General features: G+C 52.4%; 1 protein-coding gene across 1 annotated transcript; it reads left to right on the top strand.

Annotated features, from left to right (window-relative positions):
• The first annotated feature begins 5,640 nt into the window (after positions 1–5,640).
• TLX1 (T cell leukemia homeobox 1) lies at positions 5,641–11,607 on the top strand. Its single transcript, XM_039709220.1, has 3 exons — positions 5,641–6,109; positions 7,827–8,028; positions 11,385–11,607. Exons 1-3 carry the CDS (start codon positions 5,641–5,643, stop codon positions 11,605–11,607), a joined length of 894 nt encoding a protein of 297 aa, XP_039565154.1.
• The last annotated feature ends 14,267 nt before the right edge of the window (positions 11,608–25,874 follow it).

The following is a 25,874-nucleotide window of genomic DNA, read 5'->3' as shown; positions in this document are numbered from 1 at the left end:
CCCCGTCTGGGGAGGGTCCGCAAGGCCGAGAGACCCCCGGCCTGTTGCGTGGAGCTGGGCAGCCCCAGGGCAGCGAGGGGCGGGAGGGAAGGTGCGGGGCCTTCTGCTTGCGCCCACAGGTGCCACGAGTCGTGACCCTGCACATCCCGCTGCCGAACCCGTTTTCTCCAAGAAGCCAGGGGCTACAGGAGGGTGAAGGGGCAGTTTGGGACTGCTCTAAACAGTTATTTTTGGTAGATAACTACTGCCCCGGGAGATGTCGTTGACAGAGCGGGGAGCCGGCCCCGCCGCTCCTTCCCCGCCGTATTAACTCGTAGCCCCTCGGTCGTTTGTAACCATAAAGGGGAGAAATATCGTTGCGGGTGAAGTTGGTGCGATGCTGCGGCTCCCGCTGCGCCGGGCACTTTATACTCATTAAGTGCAGCGGCGCTAAGTCATTACTGTAATAAGGAGTTATGCTGAATGCACGGGACCACGTTTCCAAAGCCATAAATTACAACTGTCAGTGCGTATTCGGGGGATCAACAGAGCTGGGAGTAATTATTTACAGCGTGCTTTATAGAGCAATTAAAAATTCCCCAAATGGTGTTAATTGCTTTTAACGTTCAAGAAGCGCAGGCCGCCCTTCCCGCGGACCGTGAGCCCGGGAAAAGGCGCCGCCGTCCGCCCGGGCTCGGTGGGAGCTGCGGAAAACGAGATTTCCCCTTGGGAAGCCCCCGGCCCCGCGGGAACGCGGCTGGATGGTGCGGGGCTCGTCCTGCTTGGCTATCGGCGTCTGTCGCGACACTCGCGGTGTAACTTAGTGCGGGCGCAGTGCTGAGGGATAGAGCCCCGACGGCAGCGGAGACCGCGCCGTCCGCTCCGGGGAGAGCCGAGGGACCCCGACGGGGCCGTGTTGGCCCCGGAGCTCTGCCGGCAGCCCCCGTGCGCAGCCCGAGCCCGCACCGGCGCCTTGGCCGTGATGGATTTCACAGGGGCCGCGGCGGGAGAGAAGGAGCTGCGGGAGATGCTGGACGCGCAGAAAGCTGGATAACCCCCGGGCTGGGGAGCCCCCGGGACAAGGAAGCGAGGGAGGGACGGAGTCGGGGCGCACCCTTCTGCTGAGGGGGGTTTGTGGCCGCGCACCTGCCCGCGGCAGAGCCGCTCGCTCTCCTTTCAGCAATAGAGGATTTTGTAGGTTCTGGAAAGCACCGCTCGAAGGGCAGTGCTCGGACCCAGCCCAATGGGCTTTGCTGGGACCTTGCCAAGGTCCCAGACACACCACTTTTGTCCCCGGTCCCCTCAGGAGGGTTTGTATTTCGCAGCGGTGTCCCGGCCAGCAGCTGCGAGGCAGGGAGGCAGCTTGCGATGCCAAACTCCCCGGAGCCCCGAGCTGCAAAGGAGCTCAGGGGCCAAGAGGAGCCCCGGCAAGGCAGAGGAAAAGGGGAGTGGAGGGTGGAGGTCAGGCCCTGGCTGGGCTGCTCCTCTCTGCTAGCGGGAGGCAGATGCACACGATCAATGAGAGAACCTGAGAAAGGATCCCTGGGCACTTCGTGGGGAGGGAGAGCCTTATGCATCAAGAAAAGCCCTCGTCTTAATTGTTATTTCCTAGCAGGGATAAACTGGGCACTCAACCCTCATCCAGGGCAGGATTAAAACACCATTTTGGAAATGAACTTGTCTCAGTAGCTGTTTGGGGTAGATGAAGGGGGACTAAAGTTTCAAGGCTTGCAGGAATATGTATAGCAGCCGTGAATACCTGAAGGAGGTGAGATGCTCTGGAGAAGTGGAGGCCAAGAACACTGGGCTTCCTTAAATTAGGAATTTTGCAGCAACTTAGTGCATGTATCAGGTCCTGCATTGGAGGCTTTCATCTGCCTCCAGGGAGGTCTGCCCCACCTTACTGGTGTTTCCCACAAAACAGGATTTCTCTGTACAGAAGAACTAAGAACTAAAGCAGCAGTCTGGGGAAGCACCTGGGAATGTCTATCTCCTGGCTCTGCCTAGACTGTGATATCTGAATGATTTTTGCAGAGCCTGGCATTTAGAGTCCTAGCAAAGAGTGACCAACCAGCCCTCAGCAGATGGAAGGACACTGGCTGCAGAGGCAGGCAGAGGCAGCTGGGCTGGGGTGCCTCTGGCCCCCACCCCAGGGATCCCTTTGTAGGCTCCTTGGATGCATCTCAAAGTTGGTGCTGGTCCTTGTAGACTCTCCTGTTGAGATATGAGCCTGAAAACACCAAGACTGACCCTGCCATGTATTAGTGTGTGAGCTTGCAGCACAGCCTCTTTGGCCTCAGAATTAGGGAGGCAAAAACAGTGTATTAATTGACAGGACGTTTCCAGAGCCTTGCGCTCTACAGTACTGCTCAAGCCACAGCCCTGGAGAGCCTAAGGAGAAACTGAGGCCAGGAGCCATTTAAACCGGAACATCTCAAGTGGGTGTTGTCCCGAGCTTAGATGTGCAGTGGCCAAACTTCCAGGGCCAGGAGCTGTGTGGCTTTCTTAAGGATGCAAGTGAAGTCTGGCTTGTACAGAGAATAAATCCTAGGGCAATGCATCATCCCTCATCAATAATTCCCATTGATTTCCAGAAATTCTGAATCCTTGTCAGGACCTAGCCCTGCCTGCTCTTCTCCTTAGTCCTCAGTGGGTGCTGGACTTCTGAGGAATTCTGATTTACCTGTTATCTGTCTCCTGGCAAGTTTTATTGCCCCGAAGCCTCTACCTTGGGCTCAGCAGCTGGGGGCTGTGACCCTCACTAACCAGACTGGATCACTGGTGCTGACCTTGTGATTTCTCGAGGCCAGTCCCTCTGGGGCCTTCAGCATCTGCTCAGCCTGGGGGATCCCTGGCACAGGGGAGGCCAAGGCTTTTCCTGGCATCAATTTGGGCCTTTGGGATGTGCAAGCGGCACCAGGCAGCTGTGTTATTTACTGGAGGGGGCATCTCCTGGCTCTCAGGACTTGGCAGCAGATCTGCATCCCTCTGGGTGTCAGAGCTCAGTCAGGGGACTTTGTGGCACTGTGCAGGACTGGCATGGCATTTTTATTGCTTCCCCGTGGAGACAATCTGACATGCTCAGGGCAGGTGAGCAGACTCTGCCCCACATCTCCTGTGCAACAAGGGGCAGGAGAAGAAGCTCAGGCATATGCTGAGGAAGGGGAAAGGCAGCTGCAGTCCTGTGGGACAAGAAGGCCCCTGCCCGAGGGCAGCCTCCCAGCCCCGGCTGGCCCCAGCCCTCTCTCCCTCCCTCCTCTCCCAGCTCCTCCTAACCACAAGGACTTTGGTTGATGGAGCTGGCGCCAGCGAGTTCCCTGAAGAGTTCAGAAGTCAAGAACTGAGGCAGGTACTGGGAGGGGGGGAAATCCGACCCCAGCAGGCAGGCAGGGCTGGGTGGTGGTGGGGCAGGCTGGCTGGGCACCGGCCGGGCACGGGGCCGAGGGGCGGCTGTGCATTGCTGCTGTCCTCTGTCTCCACAGCCTCCCCTGTGGGGCTGTGGTGGTGGCTGGGCTACCACAGCAAGGCTGTGGCGTGGCTGAGGGTGGCAGGAGCCCACAAGCACTGCTGTGTCAGTGTGTGTGTCTGGGGTGTGTGAGCACACAGGAACTGGGCTGTGTTACTGCCTGTTGTGGGGTGACTGTGGGTGTGAGTACACACAGCTGGCAGGGTGGGCATGAGGACGTGTGTCAGAACTTGTGTGTGCAGGGGGTTGTAACTGCCTGTGGGTGTTTGAATAAGTGCAGAAACGTAGGTGTGTGTGCAAGAGAATGTGTGGGACTGTGAGCATGGGTGTTTGTGAGCTCATGAGGGTGTTGTGAGTTTGTGTGCAACGCTGGGAGTGTGAGGATGAGGATGGGGTGATATAACTGGTGATGAGAGAGGAGGTGCACCTGAGTGCACAAACGCGACTTTCCATGCCAGTGCCGTTTGTTTAGTGTGGGGGATACCCCAGAGAAGGCTGTCCTCTGGGGTCCACACGGTCCCTTGTGGCACGCTGAAGAGCTGAAGGGCAGCCTTTGGGAGGAGGGGGCCTGGAGGGCCGGTCGGAACCCCCAGCGGGAAGGGCAAGGCGGGCAGAGCACAGACTACCGGGTACAACCCTGGCCCCGCGCCGGGAGCGCCGGTCGGCGGCAGTGGGAGGCCGGCTGCGAGGAGAGGGCAGTGCCGGTCCCATCGGCTGCCCTGCCCCCGGCCCGGCTGTGCAGAGCCGGCACCGACGGCCCAGGGCCACAGCAAGCTTTACAGAAACTGCAATAGCGGCTTTCATTTTCATGTTGTTTTAAACTTTTAAAATAATTCTGTAATTTTTTTTAACGGAAACACTCATCTCCCCGCGGGCAGGAGCGGGAGGGGACGGCGGCAGCAGACGGTGGGGCCAGCAGCGGCGGGTGCCCGGTGTGCGGTGTGCGCTGCCCCGTGGGGCGCAGCTGGGGCCTGCCACCGTCCCGGGAAACGAGCCCCGCCCCGGTTCTCCGGGGGAAAGTGTGCTTCAGGAACCCCTCGCCTCCTCCCATCCCACCCCTTCACCCCTTCCATGGGTCCGGGCACTTGCGGGTGCCCTTCTTGACGTCCCCGGGTCCCTGCTCTGGGGTTTGGTGCTGGGAGAGCCGCCTCCTCCGGGGCTTTTTGGAAGGCGCTGACTTTTGAATTGAGAACACTCTTCCGGAACAAAGGGGCACGGCGGGTCTGGGACCCCACGAGAAGGGGATCCTCCGGCTTCAGCCCTCGCTCGGGATCAGCGGCAGCCCTTGGGGATCGCAGCCTAGGCTTGATTCTCCTGCGGGGCCTGGCAGCCAAGATCCCGCTTCCCAGCAGTCTGCGGCCACAAACTCTGGGACCAAACAACCCTGCTCTGCCGCCCGGTATCAGCCACTCTTTCACCCCCAGTGCCCTGTGCTCACCCAGCGCTCACTTTATAAGGCCGGGAAGGGCGGTGATTTTTTTTTTCTTTTTGGTGGGGTGGGGGTGCGAGAGGGGGCTGGGGAAGAAGAAACTCCTCTTGTGTGCTCTTCCCTGCTGTCATTCACTGGGCTGCTCTCAGCATCCAACCAATGGAGAGTGAGGGCCTGCAGCAGTAGGCCCTGGGTAGGGTGATTGATGGGCAAGCGGGGCGGCGGGCGATCGCACTCGCAATCCGCCGCGCTCCGCTCCGCGGGGCTCCCGGCTGCCCACCGCCCGCTGCGGCGAGGGGTCCCCGGGGCACCCCTGTGTGTGCGTGTGTCCGTGCGTGCGGCTGTGTGTCCTGGGTGAGAGGCTCCTGACGCGTTGTGCTACCTGGTGGTGCTGGCTCTCGTCGGAGCGGGACAGTGTGCGCGGCCGGGCTGTCGCCTGTCCGCTCCTGGACGCTGCCGGGTGTGTTTGGCGCGGTTGTGTCCCCGGTGTGTGTGTCCTGTGCCGCGCTGGGCACGGCTGTCGCGCCCCGGGCTGCGGGGGTGTTTCACTCTTGTACCTGGGCTGCGCATGGCTGTGCTGCTGTGTCTTCGTGCTGAGCGTGTGGCTGCCGTGTCCCGGCCTTGCGCGGCTCTGCTGGCGTTTCTCGGGGTGCTCTGCCGCCGTGCTATGGGACTGAGCGCGTAGCCCCAGGTGCCGGTTTCGGGGCGGTGCGGGCTGCGCTGCCCTGCCCGGGCCGAGGTCCGGCCCCGGTGCCCGAGCGGCAGCATGGAGCACCTCGGGGCTCACCACCTGCACCAAGGGCAAGCCGAGCCCATCAGCTTCGGCATCGACCAGATCCTCAACACGTCGGAGCCGGGCAGCTGCATGGTGTCGCACCCGCGGCTGCAGGACTCGGCGGACTACGGGCTGGGCTGCATCGTGGGCAGCGCCTACAACACGGTCACGGGGGGCTACGGGGCGAGCGGCGGCGCGGCCGGCGCCTACACCGGCACCTCCTGCAGCATGGGCGGCCTGCCCGGCTCCTACAACGTGAACATGGCGGTGAGCATGAACGGCAACACCTTGAGCTCGGCCGGCGGGGTGATCCGCGTCCCGGCCCATCGCCCCGTGGCCGGCGGCGTCCACCAGCCTCTCTCCGCCGCCGTGCCGGCGGTGAACGGCATGAACAGCCTGACGGGGCTCACCTTCCCCTGGATGGAGAGCAACAGGCGGTACACAAAAGACAGGTTCACAGGTGAGTTGCGCCACCGGGACCCCGCTTCTCTCTCTGCTCCCGCCGCCCCGCTTCCCTCCTCGCCGCCCGGCCTCGGCGCGACAGCCGGTGCCCACAGGGGCACGCAGGATCCAGCCGGGGATCTCTCCGCCCGGCTACAGAAAGCAGCCGGGATGGTCCTGGGAAGTTGGTCCGGGAAGAGGCCAGAAGCAAGACGGGGTGGGAAATGAGGCGTATCCAGTCCCCCCTAAATGAGTTGTGTTTCCTTTTGTTTGTTTGTTTTGATATTTTGGTTGGTTTGGTTGTATATGTGAGGTTTTATGTTGTTGTTTTAGTTCCTTTATATTTATTTATTTGGTGTAGGTTCTTTATATTTTTTTTTCCCCGCGATACGGGTCGGCAAAGGCGGGCAAGGAAGAAAAGGGATGGTAAACTCCGAACGCGACCTCCCGCGGGCCCCGGGCACGGCTGCCCAATCCCTGCCGCCCGAGCCAGCACCGGGGAAACTTTCCTTCCAAACCGAGAGTTGTTTGGGAAGCACGGCCCGGCCGGCGGGAGGGCAGACAGGCGGCCCCGGCCCCGGCCTGCCCGGGAAGCCCGTCCCGATGTCTTTCTTAACCGGGCTGACTTTCGCCGGTTGCGGATTTCTGCTCAGCCTTTTTTCCCCAAAAAGGGACCTTTTGCACACCCGAGCAGAGCGGGGCTCGGGCTAGAGCCGCTTCCCGGCCTCGCCACTGTTTGTAGGTGTAGCTGGGCTCGTCTTTCGGCACTAACAAAGCAAAAACTCGAACAACGAAAATAAATTAAAAAAAAAAAAAAGACGCAAACAAACGAACAAAAGGAACGAAATTACAACGGGGAAAAATCAGTGCCGCTTCCCGAGGGCGGAAACCGAGGCCCGATTTTTGAAAGTTCCCGTTTAATTTCGACCCTATGGCGCTGGGTTCGGGCACGGCCGCGGGTGGACGAACGGGCTGTTCCCCTGGCAAGGACCTGGCTGAATTTCATTCAATTTGTTCCTGGCTTAGACACAATGTGATTTTTCACTTTTTTTTTTTTTTTTTTTTTTTTTTTTTTTTTTTTTGTGTGGGGGGGGGGAAAAAAACACCATTTTCTTTTTTTTTTTTTTTTTTTTTTTTTTTTTTTTTTTTTTTGGTGGGGTTGGGAATAAAAAACCCAAACCAACAAACCCAAACAAAACCATATAGATTTAAACAAAACAAAAAACAAAACAAACAAACAAACAGAACAACAAATATCAGCTTCAGTTTCGAGTCCGGGACTGTACTTTCCGTGTTCGAGGCACTGGGGCCGGGGGCGATGGGGTTACCGCCGCGCCTAAACGAAATTATCCCGAGCCCGCTTGGCACGGGGCGCGGAGCCCGGCCCGGCGCCAGGACCGGCTGCCGCTGCTGCCCCTCCGTTCCCCGGCAGGCACTCGGCCGGGCAAGCGCCCACTTTCCCCTCCGCCGGAGCCGAGCGGTGCCCGCAGCACCAGGAAAGGCGGCCGGGCCTTCCCGGGACGCGGGGCCGCCGCCGCCGAGTTTTTGCAGCTCCTGCGTGGGTGTCGGCGGGGCCGCCGCGGCTTCGGAGCGGTGGGGGGTGGTCCCCAGCCCAGCGGCCGGGAGCCGGAGCCCCTCTGCTGATGTGTCGCTGCTTGCTTCTTTGCTTCTCATCCCCCCTCCTCCCGTGTCCCCCCCAGTGGCCCTCTCACCCTTCACTGTAACACGCCGTATAGGTCACCCCTACCAGAACCGCACGCCCCCCAAGAAGAAGAAGCCGCGCACCTCCTTCACCCGCCTGCAGATCTGCGAGCTGGAGAAGCGCTTCCACCGGCAGAAATACCTGGCCTCGGCCGAGCGCGCTGCCCTGGCCAAGGCCCTCAAGATGACGGACGCCCAGGTGAAGACCTGGTTCCAGAACCGGCGCACCAAGTGGAGGTGAGGGACCGGGGGTCTGGGGGGACCGGGGGTCCGGCGGGGACAGACCTTGCTGCCAGCAGCTCTGTCGGGAGCACTGATGGCAGCGCAGAGGCGTGCAAGCCCCGTGTGTGTGTTAATGTGACGGTGTGTGCACACGTGTGTGTGTGCATGCGGTGTGTGCACACCTGCGGGCGCGTGTGCGAGCAGGACACGCGTGTGTAACTGCGCGGTCAGTGTGAAGGCCACGCGTGCCCGTGTGTGCCCGCACGCTGTGTGTGTGAGCGTGCAAGGGGGTGTGAGTGCAAAGCACAGCCCCGCGAGTGCCGTGTGCTGCCGGCCGTGTGAGCACACCGGACCTGCGTGCAAAAACGCGTGCGGGTATGCCACGGGGATGAGCGTGTGTGAGCACACACGAGTGCGGTGGGTGCACTCAGTGTCACCAGAGGGTGCGGAGTGTGGGAGCTCCCGGCCTGGGGCTGCCGGAGTACCGGGCTTTGCACAGCGCGGAGTTTTCGTCCCCGCGGGGTTCGCGGCGCCTCCTTGCCCAAACGCTTTCTTTTTGTTCTGCTGCCGGGCGTGCCGCTAAAGCCGGGGAGGAAGAGAAGGCTGGGCACACACGGAGCCTCCAGGGCCCCGTCGCAGTGACCCTGCCCCTCCCAGGCTGCACGTTCCGGGGATGTTCCCTTGGGAGACACCCCAGCCCTGAGAACACCTCCTGCCCTGGGCTGGGTGCTGCCCTGCTGGGTGCTGCTCACTGAGTGCTGGCAGGCAGGCAGCTTCTTCAAAATGGGGGAAAAGGACTTCCCCAGAGTCTTCCCAAGGGTTAACAGGACAGTGATTGCCTGAGTATGCTGGGGTTGGGTAAGAAATGGGGGTCAAGGAACTTGAAACCAAGAGGGGGTGTGAATCCTCAACCCCAGTGAGTTCTTCCCTAGAGAATCCATGGTAGTGCAGTTCCCCAACTGTTAGGAAGTCTCTAGCTAGAGTGATCTCTGTTGGCCAGAAAAAGAATCCTGGAGGAGGAACAGTCCTGCTGTGGCCTGCAAAATGGGGTCAGCTGTGTCTTCTAACCAGGTTTCCTAAGGAAGTGAGGCAAATCCATCTGTCAATACTCCTTGCGTCTGTTGGCTAAATTCAGCCTCTTTTGGCAGAAGTGCAGAGGATACAAACCTATTCACGTGTTTTACAAAAAATAGCTGGGTAAAGAGAAACTAAATCCTGCTTCTGCCTAAGGGAGAGGCTGCAGCCAGACCTCAGCTGTAATATTAGACATGGGAGAATCTCTGGCCTGAGCCAGAGGGACACAGGCATGAAAGTTCTGCTTGTATGCATCTGTGCCTGCTGGTGTTGCGATGGAGATATGGGTGCCCCTGGCTGATAGCACATCCAGCTTCCTGCCTCAGGGCCCTGCACTGGGCAGTGGGCTCTGAGTGGTTCCTGGGGCACTGAGAGCTGGAAGAAGAAGCTGTAGGCTCAGCCTGATTGAGGCAGTGGGAAGTATCTGAGAAAATAGAGTTGCTATAAGCCCCCTAAGCAGTTTAACTGCTTGAACACATTAGGGGGAAGAGTCTTGCCCCTGCCCCTTGCCTGGTTGTCTCCACTCCAGGGAGGTGGCTGTGTGATCCACTCCTCAGATTTGGGCTCTTGCTGTAGACACAGCCCTTTCCAGGCAGTTGCCCCTGCCCCTTGCCTGGTTGTCTCCACTCCAGGGAGGTGGCTGTGTGATCCCCTCCTCAGATTTGCTTCAGACACAGCTCTTTCCAGGCAGGTATGAACCTGGAAATCCCATTCTGATGTGAATCCATGACTAGACCAGCTGCTTGCAACAGGGAGATACTTGGGAGCAAGGTGCTCACAGCCATGGTACTTCTGATCACCCTGGACTTGGGGCTCCCTCCCTCCTCCTGGAGCACCTCCTCGTTGTGCAGGGAGTCATTAAATATTCATTGAGGCAGAGACCAAGCTGCTCCCCAGGCAGGTGCAGCTCTGAGCCCGCTCTTCCCGGGATGTCTGATGTGAGATGTTGACACGGTGATTAGAACAGGGACTGAGCCCTGAACTACCTGCTCCCAGGAGGGAACACTGGCCACATGTCTGGAGGCTTGGGTGCCCAGAGGCCCATTGCTGGCATCCAAGTCCCAGCCTGATTCCCCACTGGGAGCCAGGGACCCCTGCCCTGTGCTCTGAGATGCCACTGTGGAGATCAGAGCTGCCACTTCCAATTCCCACGGCCAAAGGGGATGAGACATCTCACATCCCCCCCGAGCTGCTAAATTAAAAAGCTGCCAGTTCCTGTGTCACCGGTCCACTGAAGCTGCCGAGAGGATGTCAGCTGAGCCTGGGGGTGTAAGGGAGGGAGAGGATGCTTTGGCAATCATCCTGGGACTGGCATGTGAGTTGCTCCCACATTTTCTCAGCAGCATGAATAGAGGTCCCAGGTGAAGTAGGGGTGAGTGCAAGCTGCAGACTTTAAACTGGCCAGCCATCCAAGCAAGCAAGGGTGGGGTTTCCATTGTGGATATAAGAGGATTCAGGCTATTTCTACCCATCCCATTCTCTGTTCCTAGGCAGCCCAGGGCCAGGGCCCAACCAACACTGGAAAGAGCCCCTTCTGACCCCCTAACACCCTTTAATTTGGGATCACCTCTGCTGTGTCATACCAGGCAGACACATGTCCAAACTCTTCTGAAAAACACTGTCATTCACCCTTTCCAGATAGGATACTCTGTGCTTTGAGTTTTGTTACTGTTAAAAAATGTGTTTCTAGTGTTCAGCTGAAATTTTGCTGCCCACCATGGGAAAGTTTTTCTCTTCATCCAAGCTCTAAACAGCTGCTCACCGCAGCGTGGCAGACAAGGTGGCAAACCTGCATGCCAGAAGGGGACGTCCAGGGTGACACTGCCCATCTCCCGGCTGCGTGGCACTGCCAGTCACTGTCTCATCCCACCCTGCTCCATGTTCTTGTGGGGCTCTGCATGGTTGGCTCTTGCTGTCAGACCAGAGCATGTTTTCAGGGGATCACAACTTTTGCGATGCTGTTCTGTGACACTTTGGGTGTTTTGTCCCTGCTTGTTTTTTTTTTTTTCCTGTGGGCAGAGAGTAATCCAGAGCTGTGGGCTGCTCCCAACTCTCTTTGATCAGAGCAGTGTTTTTGCCGAGGCCGCTAAGACAGACAGAGCCAGTCTATGGGATTTACTGAGATTTAAATACCAGTTTATGGGATTTGTGTAGGGGATGTGGGACCATGCCATGGCAAGGCACCCTCTTTTCCTACCCTTCCCTCCCACATCATGAGCACCCAGCACAACTTAATCTCTCTGGAAACACCCTTCCCTTGCTCCCCCAGCTCCCACTAATGGCTCCTTCTCTCCTAGGAGGCAGACGGCGGAGGAGCGGGAGGCCGAGCGGCAGCAAGCAAACCGCATCCTCATGCAGCTGCAGCAGGAAGCCTTCCAAAAAACCATCAACCAGCCCATCCAAGCCGACCCCATTTGCGTCCACAACTCCTCTCTCTTTGCCCTTCAGAACCTCCAGCCTTGGTCTGATGACTCCACCAAGATCACCAGTGTCACCACTGTCGCCTCTGCTTGTGAATAATCTGGCACCCACTGGTGGCACCTACACCTTCTACTGGGGGGCTGCCCCCAGGGGGACACGAGGCATCCTTGGTAGGACATGTAGCAACTCTGTTTCTCCCTGAGGAGGGCTGGAACCCCCCGATCCTCTGGCCACGTGCATCCTATGCATCCAGCTGGGGAAGCCCTCCACAAGGAACAAAAAGAAGGAAAGTCACCCCAAAAACTCTCCCTAACCATGGAGTTGCTGGAGCAGCAATGCTGTCTCACCTCCCCCCAACCCCTTTGTTCTCTTGAAAGTCTCCAGTGTTGACCCTGAACTTGCTGACGTGCTGCCAGACAAAAGCCCAGCCTTGACAGACAGAGCCGCTGGTGATCATCCAGCAGGGGAGAGGAAAACTTCCTTAGGATTCTACTGGCGGCAGTGCAAAGTCTATGTGCACCCATATATATATATGTATATCTATATATATATCTATATTTAGATATATATAGGTATATGTTTGAACTGTTGGCTTGAAAGAAAAGGAGAAGGCTCCCTGGGAAGCACGTCTCTGCTGTGAGCCTTCCTGGGCTGTCCGCACCGGAGACATCGGGGATGCAACAAATGGAGGAAACAGCAGCAATTTCTGCTTGTGCCAGATGGGAACCCTTCAGATCTCACCTCGCTGTCTCTCCTCCCCTTTTTCATTAATTTTTTCTTGCGAGGGGGAAACAAGAGAAGGATCTGACAGACTCCTGAGGACGGTAAATATGATATCTCAATTGTAGGAAGAGCCCAAACAGTCCCTGGCTGCCACGGACTCTGTGCCCATCAGCGAGTATTTTAATAATGAGAAGACCTGGGTGGCAGTTTGTGGGGGTAATGCAGTTTCTTTCCATGGAATATTTCCATATAATTTGCAAAATGTTGTCCAATGTTTTATTTTATCGGTTTCCCGTTAGAAGGCAGTTCCTGACAACAAAAAATCGATTTCACTCTCAGCTGTTTTTAACTTAGTTGTTCTTTTAATTGTACCAAGAGAATGAGACAAAATTAAACAAAGCACTTCTAGCAAATGCCAGGAATATATAGCTATATATATATATAAACAGTATATATTTTTCAGTTACTTATAATCTAAAACAGCACTGCCAATTTAAGCAGTTAGTACAAACAAGGAACCAGAAGACCTATTTTCAGTGAGATTTTTAAAGGCATTCATTTGTTTGCTTTTTTTTTGTTGTTTTGGTTTTTTTAAGTTATGCACTTACAAGGTGTTTTATGTGTATTCATTTTATAAAGTGCTTGTGTAATTTATGTGGAAATGAAAAAGAAAATAAAAAAATCTCCAGGGTACTGAATAAATCATTTAAAGCCTTGCTGTTCCCTGTCTATTAGTTCCCCAAGAGGAGACAGCATATCACAACTACTGCTGAAGCCTGTGCTATTATTTTAAAAATAAAAATAGAGTTATCATTTCCATTTGACTTTGCTCAGGTCCACTTGGCTTTGGAAGCTCCAGATGTAATATGCTGTGTTTTAATCCCTGGTCCTACAAACATTTCCAGGCTTCAACCCAGCAGTGCTTTTAGTGCTTGCTTGAATCGAAGCCTTTCTGTGGGGGCTTGCTGGGGGTGGCAGGGACTGTGCAGGGGCTTAGCTTTAAACTCATGTGGAATAATTTATTGAATAAGACCTTGGAATGAGGTCTCACCTGGGCTGAGGCAGATCTACAGATATTTGTGTCTGAAATTGAATATGGGAAGGGGCATTTGAGTATAAAGAAATGTGCAAAAGTACATTTTAGAGACAGTCTTGCAGGAGATTATTCTGGGGACGCTGTTTTCCATTTGTACTCGGCCTTGCTGCAGGACATTGTCCCCAGCTTGGCAAGCCCTTCTCAGAGGAAAATCAAACGGTGGGAAAACTCTCATCAGCTTCCTTGGGGAAGACTGCCAGCCCGTGGCTGGCTTCAGCCTGGTGTTTCCTTCCAGCACTGGGATTACTGGGCAAAGGAGGTTGGAGGATACGGCTGGAAAGGGCAGGCAGCCCCGGGCAGGGGCAGGGACCCCTGACAGACCCGGGGCTCCAGGCTGCTGTGGGACATCTGCAGCAAAACACCCCAAGCCTCCAATACCTCGTGGGGGACAGTGCTCCTCGAGGCTGGGTGCTCTGGGCACAGCATTGCTGGGGAGTTTGCTAAGGGAGCACAGGAACAGCCTGCTTCATCCAAAATCTGCTGCTGTGGGACTGCGATGAGAATTTGTGGTGCCGCAGGATTTTCCCGTTCTGCAGTCCAACGTGTATGAGAACACAGAGAAACATCTGCAGCAATGGAGAGAAAAGAAGCCAGGAAAAGGAAAAAAGGGTAAAGCACAGGAAAATATGGAACTTGGAGAACATGCATTTTTGGAAATATCTTTAAAAATTTTTGATTACTGCCAGAAGAATGCTAAAATAAAATCATACGTATTTTTTCCAATGTAAATTTCAGGGAAACTTTTTTGTTTGAATTCTGTTTCATTCTACAGTCAGATTTTTCTATCCTGATTAAGCTTATTATTTAACATGCACCCAACTTTATCTACAAAGTTATACTCCCTCAGGAGGCATTGCTGTCTACAAACCTTTAATAGTTCACAGTTTGTATTTTTGTTTTCAGGATTTCTGCATAGGAAAAAACATCAACCATAAAATAATAATAATAATAATAATAATAATAATAATAATAATAATAATAATAATAATAATAGTCCCTGTTGATATTAAAACTGTTTTCTATTTTATTATTATGACACATCAATATTATAAAATTTAATTCTAAGACAACCATTTTATCCACTTTATTCAGTTCATAATCCAAAATGTTCCCCAGTGAAGTTGAAGAGATGATAATGCACATTTGAGGGAATATGTTTAGATAGAATATTTAGCTATACCTGGTTTTCAAAACTGGCAACTTCCCCTTTTTCTGAACAATCTTTCCTGTTAAAAAAAATTAAAAAGAAAAAAAGAAAAAAACCAACAAACCAAAAGTAAAAAAGGAATCTTAATATGAAATGAGAATATATCTTACATTGGAACCAGAAAAACAGTTGCCTGGCCTTTCTTGTCCATGGAAAATTGATTCCGGAGGAGTTTTCTCTTAAAATATTTCTCTTGGATTCATTTTTAAAATTGGTTTAGTGGCAGAAGGTGTTTTTGATATCTGCATATGTGCTTCCAGTTATTAATATGACGATTTGTACCTAGACAATAAAAGTTGTCTGAAATATGATGGAATTAAATCAATAAGTAATGACATGAAATAATGACACGTAATGTTATGTTTTGTAGACTGACATCACCTCAGCTGTATCCTGGGGCCATCCATATCACACTGAAGACTGATTTAATTTTTTGTATTATATTTATTTGGGAGCAGGAATAAAATTGCATTAAGATGCCTTGAAAGTCATTTCCCCCTTCCTTCGCTCTCAAAATAAAGCAAATCCCAAACATGAGATGGGAGTCAGGGAGAAATGTTTTCCCACTGTATCTAGGAAATGCAGACCTAGGCAGGGTGACTTTGGTCTGTGTCCTGCCTGAAGCTGAAGGCACAGGGCGTCACAGGGGACACGCCGTGGTTGTGCTCATCTCTCACCCACAACGCTGCCAGGGATCCAGAGCTGTCGTTCATTTGGGCTGGATGTGCTCAGCTTTTGAAGGTGAAATCTGGAGGAGGGGAAACACTGTCTTTGCATGAGCAACTGGAGTATTAAACATCTGTGTGGAGCTGGAGGAGACGAAGCCCTATGGGATGGGCTGTGGTTGTCTGGGTTTGGTCCCAGCTCAGCAAACGATGAGGGCAGGAGGGAACCAGAGGTCTGGCCCCCATTTAGCCAATTAGTTGAACACATGAGTCATCCAAACCAGGATCAGTTGGTTTGTCTCTGCTGAGGGATGGCCCAGGAAAAGGCTGAAGGGTCTTTGCTGGAGCCTTCCACCCGAGCAGAGCCTGCAGTTGTGCTCGGCTCAGGCCAGCTCATTTGATCCCTGCACTGCATGCACGCCCCAGTTTCTACCTGAGTACCACATGCAGCTTTTCTTGGGCTGCATGACCCCATCTATGGGGCATTTGTTATATCTTTTAAGTTATTTCTGCTGCAGCAGCAGCAACAGTGAGAGCCACGTGTATTTGCTGGAGAAAGACTGAGGCGAACGTACGTGTCCTCTAATATGGTTTGTGTAATTGATAATGAAAGGAGGCATTGACCCCACAAACATATGCGGGGTCATTTTCGTTATCTCACTGAGACTGTTGATTGGTGTTTTTGAATGTGCTCCTGATTAACCAACACACACACAAAAAAAGCTTAAACTGGGGCTGCTGTCTCAGCACGGCAGCAGCAGGAGCCCATCCCCGCGGAGGCAGCCCCTCCGCTCCAAGGCCAGCTCACAGGCACTCGGGGCTACATGGGGTAAAAAACCCCAACCAATTTACTGACAAAACTCAAAATGGCTTTGCTGAAAACTGTTTGGGTTACACTAAAAAGCCATTCCTCTCTGGGGTTCTGGGACAGCTGGAACTTTTTGAATTAACCTTTTTTTTTTTCCTTGCCAGAAGCAGACTGGCTGAGTGACACTGATTTCTTTGTGCAGCGGTCAGCTTTGATGGCCACTTGTTTGAAAAACATTTGTGAAATAATGTTTGGAATTATCAAATTATCCTGGGTGAATATTTTCTAAATGAGAAGATCTAAAATTTGGGGGGAAAAGGTAGTTTTTAAAACAAATATTAAGGTAAGAAAAAAACCACAAAGCTATAGATTATCAGAACAAACTTCTGTTGTGGTCACACCAGATTGGTTTTTTGAAGACCTTTTGTTTGTGCAGCTAACTCTGATTTTGATATTCTTTAAATTATTCTTATTGTGTCTGTTCCAGTACTCTGGGTCGGCACTTATCCAAGATTAGGACAGAAGTTTTTCCCCTATTCCTTTCCAGTAATCAGAAACTCTTTGTCACTGGTAGTTTTCAATTAATTCTCTACATTTATTCAAGTCACACCTAAAACTGTATTCAAAGAACTATGTTAATTTCTTTTTCTGATAACACCAGAATAATCTTGATTTTTTCCAAGAGTAGAAAATAATTTTTGGCTTCCTTCCGGTTTTGTTTGGTTTTGTTTATTTGTTTGTTTGTTTGGGGGTTCATTTTGGGGTTTTTTGTTGGGTTTTTTTTTTGTTTGTTTTGGTTTTTTTGGGGTTTTTTCCCCCGTTGCAGCCAGCTGTGGTAAGCACGGGGCTGGCCTCAGCAGCTTTCAGCTCTGAAAGTCCAGGTCACACACCAAAGCTGTGTGTGCTGAAGGTGTGCAATGCCCTGTTGCAGAGAGCTGGAATCCCCCGCCCTGCGCTTCCCCGGGGCTGGAAGTTCAGTACTTACCCTCAGCTCAGCCGTTCTTTGCCTTTCTGCTTTCGACACAAAAATAAAATGAGCAGAAATGACGAGCCATGCTCTGGTTTTCGAGCAGGAGGGAGCAAAGCTTGAGAAAACTCGTTCTCTCTCTGCCTGTAAAGAATGTGAACCCGCTGGTCTGGCGCTGCGGTTAACTGTCTGTCTTTCCTAGACTGCAACTGTCTCAAAATAACAAAGCAGTGATTAAAAAGTATCAATCAATATATACTTTTTTAAACTACAGTTAGGAAGTGGTACTAAGACAGGGATAGATGAAAACAAGGAGAAAAGCTTTGTTTCCCAGGGTCTTCCCTGTCTCAGCCAGAGTAAATTTTTGGAAAGTCATTGTGCTTAGCAATTTTTACCTGCTGTTGTGAGATTTTAGGCACATGTCAGGGCTCACCAGACTCTTCCTCCCATGGCATCCATCTAAAATGTGTCTAATTTATGATGCCAGTGCTCAGTGGGGGTTAGACTGAGCCTGGCTATCAGGTGTGAGGGACATAAATGTGCTGAAAAGCAGGGCTTGACCCCAGCTCTCCCCATGTGAGGTGACAAAGGGGAATAAAGAGGTACAGGTGGAGATGGGGCTTGCTCGGGCTCATGGTGAGGAGGTGATCACAAGTGCAGAGTTGTGGCCAGGCCTCTGTGCTCTCTCCCTCTGCCAGCTGATCTGGCTCTTTCCACAGCAGGGCCTGGGGAAGAGGTGGGGTGTCCTCTGAGGAGAGGGTAAAGGCCAGCAGGTCCTGGGGAGCCGTGGTGTATCACAAGGATGCTCTGTTGAGAACTGCAGAAAAAGGCACCAAGTCTGCAGGGCAGTGGGGTTCGAGGGTGAGCAGTGAGGGGCACCTTGGGGTCCTGGTCCAGTGGGAGCCTGGCTGGGGCAGAGGAGGGCTGTGCTCAAGCAGGGGCTGTACCAAACTTGCCTGGCCCTGCACCAGTGGCGTGCACTGGAGGGTCTTGCAGGGCCTGGAGATGTCACAGCACGGGACTGCTGCTGAAATGGCAGTCCTCTGGCATCCCACGGGGACACGGTTGTGGAGCATGGTGGTAACTGCTGGACTGTATCCAGAGCACTTCCTTCCTTCCTTCCAGGATTAGGCTCCAGGAAGTTTTATGTGCATTTACAGCACTGTTGGGCTGTGCTCCACTGCCTTTGGAGGGACACCTGCAACCACAGAGGGATGTGTCCCAGGCTCCCTGTCCCCTGACTTAGCCACTCGCAGGGACAAGTGAGGGAGCTGTGGCAGGGGCATTTCCCACTCACCCCCATTCACGCAGAATTCCTTAAAAAGGTCTGGCTTTCACTTTGGATGGAGAGAAAACAAATGTTGTAACCTTATCAGTTGTTATGACAGGTCTGAAACCTGCCTTTGCTGTGGCTCATACCACCACATCCAGAGGCAGGAGGTGGGATGTAGAGCAGGGTGTGCTCTCTGTGGAGCCAGGCAGCAGACATCTGTTGGTGTACCCACCACGATGCACTCTCCCTCCAGACTTGGTTCTTTGAAGATCCGAGGATATGAGCAGAGCCATCTCACACTCCACAGGGAGAAGCCAGACCTGTAGCAGTGAGGTGAGGGAATGCAGATCCCCTGCTGGGACCCCAGGGTGCACAAGTGTGTGCCAGTCCCCGGGGAAACACACCACAGCCCCGGCAGGGAAAGAGCACAGACAGGCAGAGACACACCTGTAATGTCATCCAGAGGAAAGGATTTCCTAAGGGACCCTCTGGCCACAGACACTGCCAAAAGAAGTGAGGAGTGAGGAACTATGTCCTGTTGCTGAACATCTGCGTCTCAGGAGCTGGTTTCCCTCCCTTCCCTGCTGACATCTGGGATTGCAGGAGGTTACTCCAGCCTCACTCCCCTTCCTGGATGAAACCCCAGCTGTTGCTGATGGCTTGGCCCAAACTGGCTCTGGCAGGATAAGAGGAATGGAGATCCCCTCACACAAGAGATAGAGTGGGGGGGACGAAGTATTTCTTGGCACTTCAAGAGATGCTGCCTTTCGTGGAACTCACCCCACAGTCCTTTTTTCCTTCCTTATGTCCTGTCCCTCCCTTCAGTCTCAGGAACCTCCCTTAATTTGCCATTTTTTAAAAGCCCTATGGGCGTTTCCTGGATGGGAGCCAAAGAAACTCAAACCTCCCTGAGGCAGACAGAGAAGGACTCTTGGCTGTCTGGTTTCCCCCATCGGATGGGGTCTAGGGCAAGATAACCCTAACCACATCTGATGCACATAGAGGTCAAAGCTATGGGCGTTTCTCCCAAAATTCATGGCACTGCCCCTTCACAGGTGACTCTGGTGGACGGTGACCCAGAGAGCAGCAACGTGAAACACTGTCCTGGTGACAATTTCTCAGGCCAGCGGTCAGCACCCGTGGCGAGTTAGACAAGCAGGAGGGGGTTGCACTCCCTGCCCCTGTCCTCGGCCCTGTGCCGTGCGGGGGAAGCTGCCGGGGACATCCCTGGCCGCCCCGGGGCCGCCCGGGAGCGATCGGCGGGCACCGAGCTCCATCTAGGGGTCAGGGAGCGCCTGGCGAGCGCTCGGCTCCATCCCGCCGGCTCCGGCCCGGGGCACACGGTGCGGGCGGCCAGGACAGCCCAGCCCAGGCAAGCCAGCGAATGGCTCAGGCTGGGAGCGCTGGCTGCTCAGGATGAAGGGTAGACAAGGCCCTTGGAGACACAGCCTGCCCCTGAAGCGGACACAGAGTCAGAAAAATTTAGGTTGGAAAAGACTTCAGGGATCATGGAGTCCAATCGTTAACCTAACAGTGCCAGGTCCACCCCTAAACTGTGACCCTAAGCACCAGAGCTACATGGTTTTTTCTTGAAAAAAATCCAGCCCTGAGAAATTCAAGGGATGGACTCCCCTCTGTTTAGTATTCCCCACTGGGATTAGGAAGTGAGACTTTCCACAGGATATCTCTTATGTGCTGGGTAAGTTGCAGGATGTGTGGGTGCACTGGGCAGTGCCAGGATGGGGAGTGTGATGTGGGCAGGGCCACTGTGGGGGTTGCAGCCTCGACTCTCTGAGCTCCAGCAAGGCATGGAGAAAGGGGTCTGGCTCCATCCCTCTCCTGGTTACACACCCCTACCTCCTGGCTCATGGAGTGCAGTAAATACTGAGGACAGGCAGCTGGGGTTTTTAAGCGGAGGGATGAGCTTTGATCAAAACAGGTGGCTGCAACAGCTCTCTAGGACAGCCAAGAGGCTGCTTGCATTCATCAAAAGAAAAAATAAAAAAAACTGTTAATCACTCAAGCAGATAAATAACGAAGCAATGATTTTTGTCTTTGTGACAAAGTCATAAAGCTCAATAAACCACCTGTATTTTATTATCACATATTCATATGTTTAATACTATTAAAACAAGAGTCTGGGGTGAGCTGCAGGAACTCAAAGCACTTAATGGTGCAGACACAAACCTTCTCTCCTCCCTCCCCAAAGGTGATTTGAACCAGTTTGAGCAAATGTTTTTGTCTCTTAAAATAATTATGTGATTTAGAAGCACTTTTTCCTAGCTTGCATCAAATGACTTTAATGGGGTCTGCTTGTGTGTGTCTGTGTATGTCAGTTTAACAAGTTATTGCTTTTTAGAGCTGCATTTATAGCCCAGTATTCACCAGAAAAGTAATTCTTTATGAGAAGGGATTATTTGTGTTTCACCATCACTTGGCATTTATTTCACAGAGCATTTACTAGTGAAATTGTGCCCAGAGGGCAGAGGCCAAAACAATCTAAAAAGATATGTTGAAATTTGGGATAAACATTCTCTGGATGGTCTACCAGCTGTGAACTTTCTCTTCTTTTCCCAATAGGTTTTGTCCTCTTTGGTCCAGTCTTGGCCACTCTCTTCGCCCTCCTCAAGGTCAGGCTTACCTCTGTCCTTCCTGTCTGTGTTCTCCTCACAGCCCAAAATGGGATTTCCCTGGGCCAGAGGAGAGCTGACAGCAGCCCAGCCAGACTGGGATGGGAATCTGGAGGTGGGTTTCACACTGGCCAACACTTGAGTGATGGATGTCCTGGATGGGTCCTCACAGGTGACCCTTCTCTCTCTGTCCAGCCGAGACCTGCAGTGCTGGGGAGAAAAGGGCTGTTTTGGGGGCTAGGTGAGCATGCAGAGAGCCAGACTCCATTTCCACCCCCTACCCCAGTCATGACTGGGCCAGATATTTGGGGTGATGCTGAGACTGCTCTCTAATGCACAAAATAGAAAAGCTGCAAAGAGTCAGAAAGAGCTTGAGTTTGGTAGGAAAGAGGGAGGGTGGAATGCAAGCCAGCCTGCTGTATTGCCTTGCTCCCTGCAGTGAGGACAAAGCACCAACACTGTGGGACAAAGCCCTGGTGAACCCTCCTTGGCACAATCATTGGTTCTGGTGGGGTTGCAGGGGAGCAGAGCACTGAGCCATTCTCCTTGGGGAGGGCACTTGCTGAGTGAGCTGCCTCATTTACTTCTTGTCCTGGAGGCACTGGGAATCTCCTAAGCAACTGAGCTGTGCCACTGAAGCAGCTAATTTCTCCTCACAGGTGTATTTGGCTGCTTCAGGTAAGGGTAAAATGTAATCTCACATGAATTATCACTGCAGTTGGAGGATGAAGGGGGACGGTGGCAGCTCAGCAGCAGCCAGCCTCATTTCTTGGAGAAAAATACCACCAGTACAGACAATTAGAGGTACATGAGAGAGGGCTCAGCAGTTAAAGAATCAGGCTGTTCATGGCACAAAACAGGCTAAAGAGGTAGTCTTTATCAGGGGACATCAGCCTCTCTGGCTGGTGCAAGGGAAGAGATAGGCACTACCAAGTGGGGAGCAGGAGGATGGGTGAGATGGTGCTGCCTGCAGGGTGCCTTTGTCTAACTACATCCTGCACCAGGCCATGGGACCATGGAGCTGAGCTGGCTCCAACAGCAGCAGCAGGACAACCTCCTCCACAGGATACTGGTGCAAAGGCCAGTGGCTCTCTGGGGCTCTGCTGGCTGCTGCAGGTCATGGGAGACCTCTCATGTGCCTGCAAAAGGAGCTCAGGGAACATTACACCTGCAGTAGGATTGAGTCTCTCCACCAAAGCAGGCAGCAACATTGCAAGGAAATGCAATTGCAAGGGCTACAATCAAGAAAGACTGGGTTCTTTATCTATGCCTGGGCACTGGTTTTGATATACAGGTCTTATCTTCCAGAATCACATGGCTTGGAGCCAGGCTTTGCTAGGTCTGCCCAGGTGGGGAAGTCATCCAGAAAAGGAGGAAGGAATATGAAATGTTCCAGTGACTCATGTGGGTGAGAGATTAATATGTTTTGTGGCCACAGCAGATCATCCTAACTATTCATCTGACCTACTGGATCTCCCAGGCACAACATATTTGACCCTTATTTTGTGCTTCAGACTCCTCCTTCCTGACTAGCAAATGTCCTACAGGGATATTGATATTTGGCTAAAGGGGCCCCATGATGGACAAGCTACCCATAAATCCCAGCCTACAAGGCTTCTAGCATGTTAGAAGTTGCAACTTTAACTCCAAATTGTTTTGTGTCAAATTCTGAACTCATTCAGCTTTTTGTGTCTTTTCAAGGTTAAAGCAACAGCTTTCAGTGGAAGAAGGATTTCTTACCATGTATCTTAAATGTTTTCTGGAGGAAGAAATCAGATCAATTCTCACATTCTTTGTGTTTACAGTAGCTGTGATTGCAAACATCTGCAGTATGTCCTGATATAAAGCCACCGAGAAGGGCTATTGCCTTCTGTTGATCTCTCATCTCTTTACAAAATCAGAGGAAACCAGTCCAGCTCCTTGTAAATGGTCTCTCCTGCTCCTGGCCTGTCACTTGCTCATCCAACACTCTGACAAGACCGTGTCTTTGTCCTTAGGTGGTTATGAGGGAGCTCAACATGTGGGTTTCCCAGGGGAGGACAAGACTCAGCTCCTTTGCATTAATCTATTGCTGGGGTTATTAATTGACACTGGACTAGCAAACTGATTTTTTGGGAACCGTGGGCAGTCCAGGTCTGCAACAATGATGAAATGTAAGCATAATGGGCCCATTAAGGCATTTGTACTGGAATGGGCACCCTGAGACACATCACTGCAGACTGGTTGCTGTAGGAAAGTGTGTTAGCAGACTGGGCCCATCCAGTCTTTTTCCCTCCCCTGTAATCCCATTCTTTAAGTGGTTGTTCACTTACCTATTTCATAATTGAAGATTAATTCCTCAGTTTTCTCATCTAGGGACACAGAGCTCAGTCACCCAGGTACTCCCTGTCACCAGCAGCGGGGGAGTGCAGGGCTGAGTGATGATGTCAGAGGGTTCCATCTGACACCAAGATGCAAATTATTAATTTTGCTGGTTTAAGCTGGCTTTTCTGAACCTATCAGCCTGGTTTAGAGAACTCACCTGCATGGCCAGCCTAGCATGGACACAAGCACCTGATCATCTTGAAGCATTATAGTAAATGGGAAATGGCATGAAACCTGGCCTCAATTTTTTTCTGGAGAAATGGCATTTGGCCATTTCCACATCCCATTAAGAATTTTGTTCTGAGGCCCTGATGGTATCTGTCTGAATGGGATAAATGACTGCACAGATCTGAGGCCCCTTTGCCCATCTCTTGGCCAGAGGGAGGGAATGCTGTGGGATACACAGATGGGGAAGCAACACTCAGACTGCAGCAATCCCAAATCAGTTAAGCAATACCCACATTTACAGCAGAAAAAGACCTCTGTCCCGATATTACATGGTGGCCTGCAAGCTGATTGTCGTGAGGCTTTCCCAGGACAGTTCTGCTGCAGCTTTCCAGGGAATTGAGTGATGACAGTCTGGTGGTAAAGCCAAGGTTCTCCCAGGGCTCCAACCTGAGGAATGCCCTAGCAGGGAGGGTCTGACCCTGTCCTTGGAGTGCTAGTCTTGTCCCCTGCTCCTTCCTTGCCCTCTTATAACACATCCTTTCAGCAAAGTGGTGAGTTATCTTAATTTGCAGACAGCAGCACTCAGGGATAAGGTAACTAATTTGGGAAATTATCCTAGCTGTCAATTCCCTGAGTGATTGGTAGGAGAGGCTTTGATGCCTCACGCATGCTCCCTGCCATTCACTTGGACTCGAATTACCCTTTTATTTTACTTCCTCCTTGTTCTCATTGCCACACCACTCAAACTAAAATTATTCGCCTACAACCACAAACGCAGGGATATATCACCGGGAGTGCTGTAGGGCTGTCGCCATATATAATTCTCTGAGCTCAATATTTATAGAGCTACACACGGCACAAATCATAGCCAGAAAGCCCATCGAGCTGGAGAGCTAGGTATAAACTCCAGAAATATCGCAAGCCATCGCTCACAGGAGACTGCCCGGCAGACCCGCTGGCTGTACATCAAGCTGTAATGCCATCCGAGTCCGCGCTTGGTGCTGGAGTGGATCAGAGGTCACTTCCAAGCTTTTCTTCCATAAATCCTGGGTGCTGACTCTCAGCAAGGTTAGGGGCTGGGAGAACCCTGCTCTGAGTGCTCCCTCCTTCTGCTTGCTGGTGCTGACACTGAGCTGGCCCAGCACTCTGTATGGGTTTTTATCTTGGGGGTCTTGTCCTCCCTCCTGCTCCTCTGGTATAGAAACCAGAGATGAGAGGGAGGAGGTGTGTGCTGGATCTTACAGCTCCACTGTACAAGCCACAGGAGCTGACGGCTCCTCTGAAATGTCCTTTTGCTGGGCTTTGGGGGAGTCTGAGGCCCTCTTTTTCTCGTCCCTCAGGGTCACGTTCTCCCTCATGCCCCAGTCCTGTGCAGGACTGTGAATTTTCTCTAAATGCCAGGTGGTTACAGGCATGCAGCAGCCTGCCTGCCCACATAGCCAAGCCATGGTCATCAGCCCTAGGATAATTCAGGTCTCTCTGTCTCTGCCTTCTCTTTTCTTTTCCCCCTTTTCAAAGCTTCTCCCTGTCTTGGGTAGAATTGATGCCTCACTGGGGATGAGGGAGCGGTTCCTGACCAGGGCAGACCCCAATGCAGTTTGGTGCTTTTGCATTGCATTTAAAGCCAATCCAAAGAGCAAAGAGCAGGTGAAATGAATGCTCTGCAGATGCAAACTAATCCTTCCCCAGCTCTTCCCACCCTGGCAGCTTCCACCCTCATGTGCTGGTGATCAAAAGATTGGAGAAGCAGCAGGTGGAGAAGATCCAGATGAGACCTGATGCAATGAGCAGGTGAAGCCTCTCTGAAGCTGGGCAGCAGTGATGTTGTGCTTTCTGGACAAAGAAGTGCTGGGTTTTGCCTGAGAAATCACCAGCCAGACAATTAATTTTATTTCTAAGCTACATATGATGGACTGGAGCTAACCAGTCTCTGGTTCTTCCCTCTCCCCCAGCAGCATGGCAGACAGACTCTGACATTTAAGCAAAATAAAATCCAACCCTAAGCATTAAATAAAACTCCCAGCGTGATGGGTTCGTGGCTTGCAGCAACATCTCAGCAGGGGCGTGTTAAAGCTGGTCTTCAGCAAGAGGAAGAATGAAGCTTTGCAAAACCCTGACGAGGCAAAGCTCCTAAAATAACAATTGAATTAAACTTAATTCATTTTCACTTAATATCCTTATAGTGCCTTTAGCAAATGAGGCTGTTATTATTTTGAGAAGGAAAATGGGGAGGTGCAGTCTGGATGGAACTCACATCTCCTTGCTGAAAGAAAGAAAACTTCGGTGGAAGTAAAAAAAGCCATGGGAAGAAATGCAGAAAGTTCAAATTCTCCATTTTGCATGAAACACCCCCAAACCCATCCAGTCTCATGTTCTTCAAGATAATGCCCCAGACTTAAGAGTGTAAACCCACTGGTTTGGGGGTTTTATTTTTTGTGCCAGATGCTGGATGTTTGCTGGCTTTG

Source organism: Passer montanus, unplaced genomic scaffold, assembly GCF_014805655.1.
Source record: "Passer montanus isolate IOZ18808 unplaced genomic scaffold, ASM1480565v1 scaffold21, whole genome shotgun sequence".
NCBI classification, from domain to species: domain Eukaryota; kingdom Metazoa; phylum Chordata; class Aves; order Passeriformes; family Passeridae; genus Passer; species Passer montanus.
The sequence above is the reverse complement of the archived record's forward strand: the minus strand, read 5'-3'. Positions and strand labels throughout refer to the sequence as shown.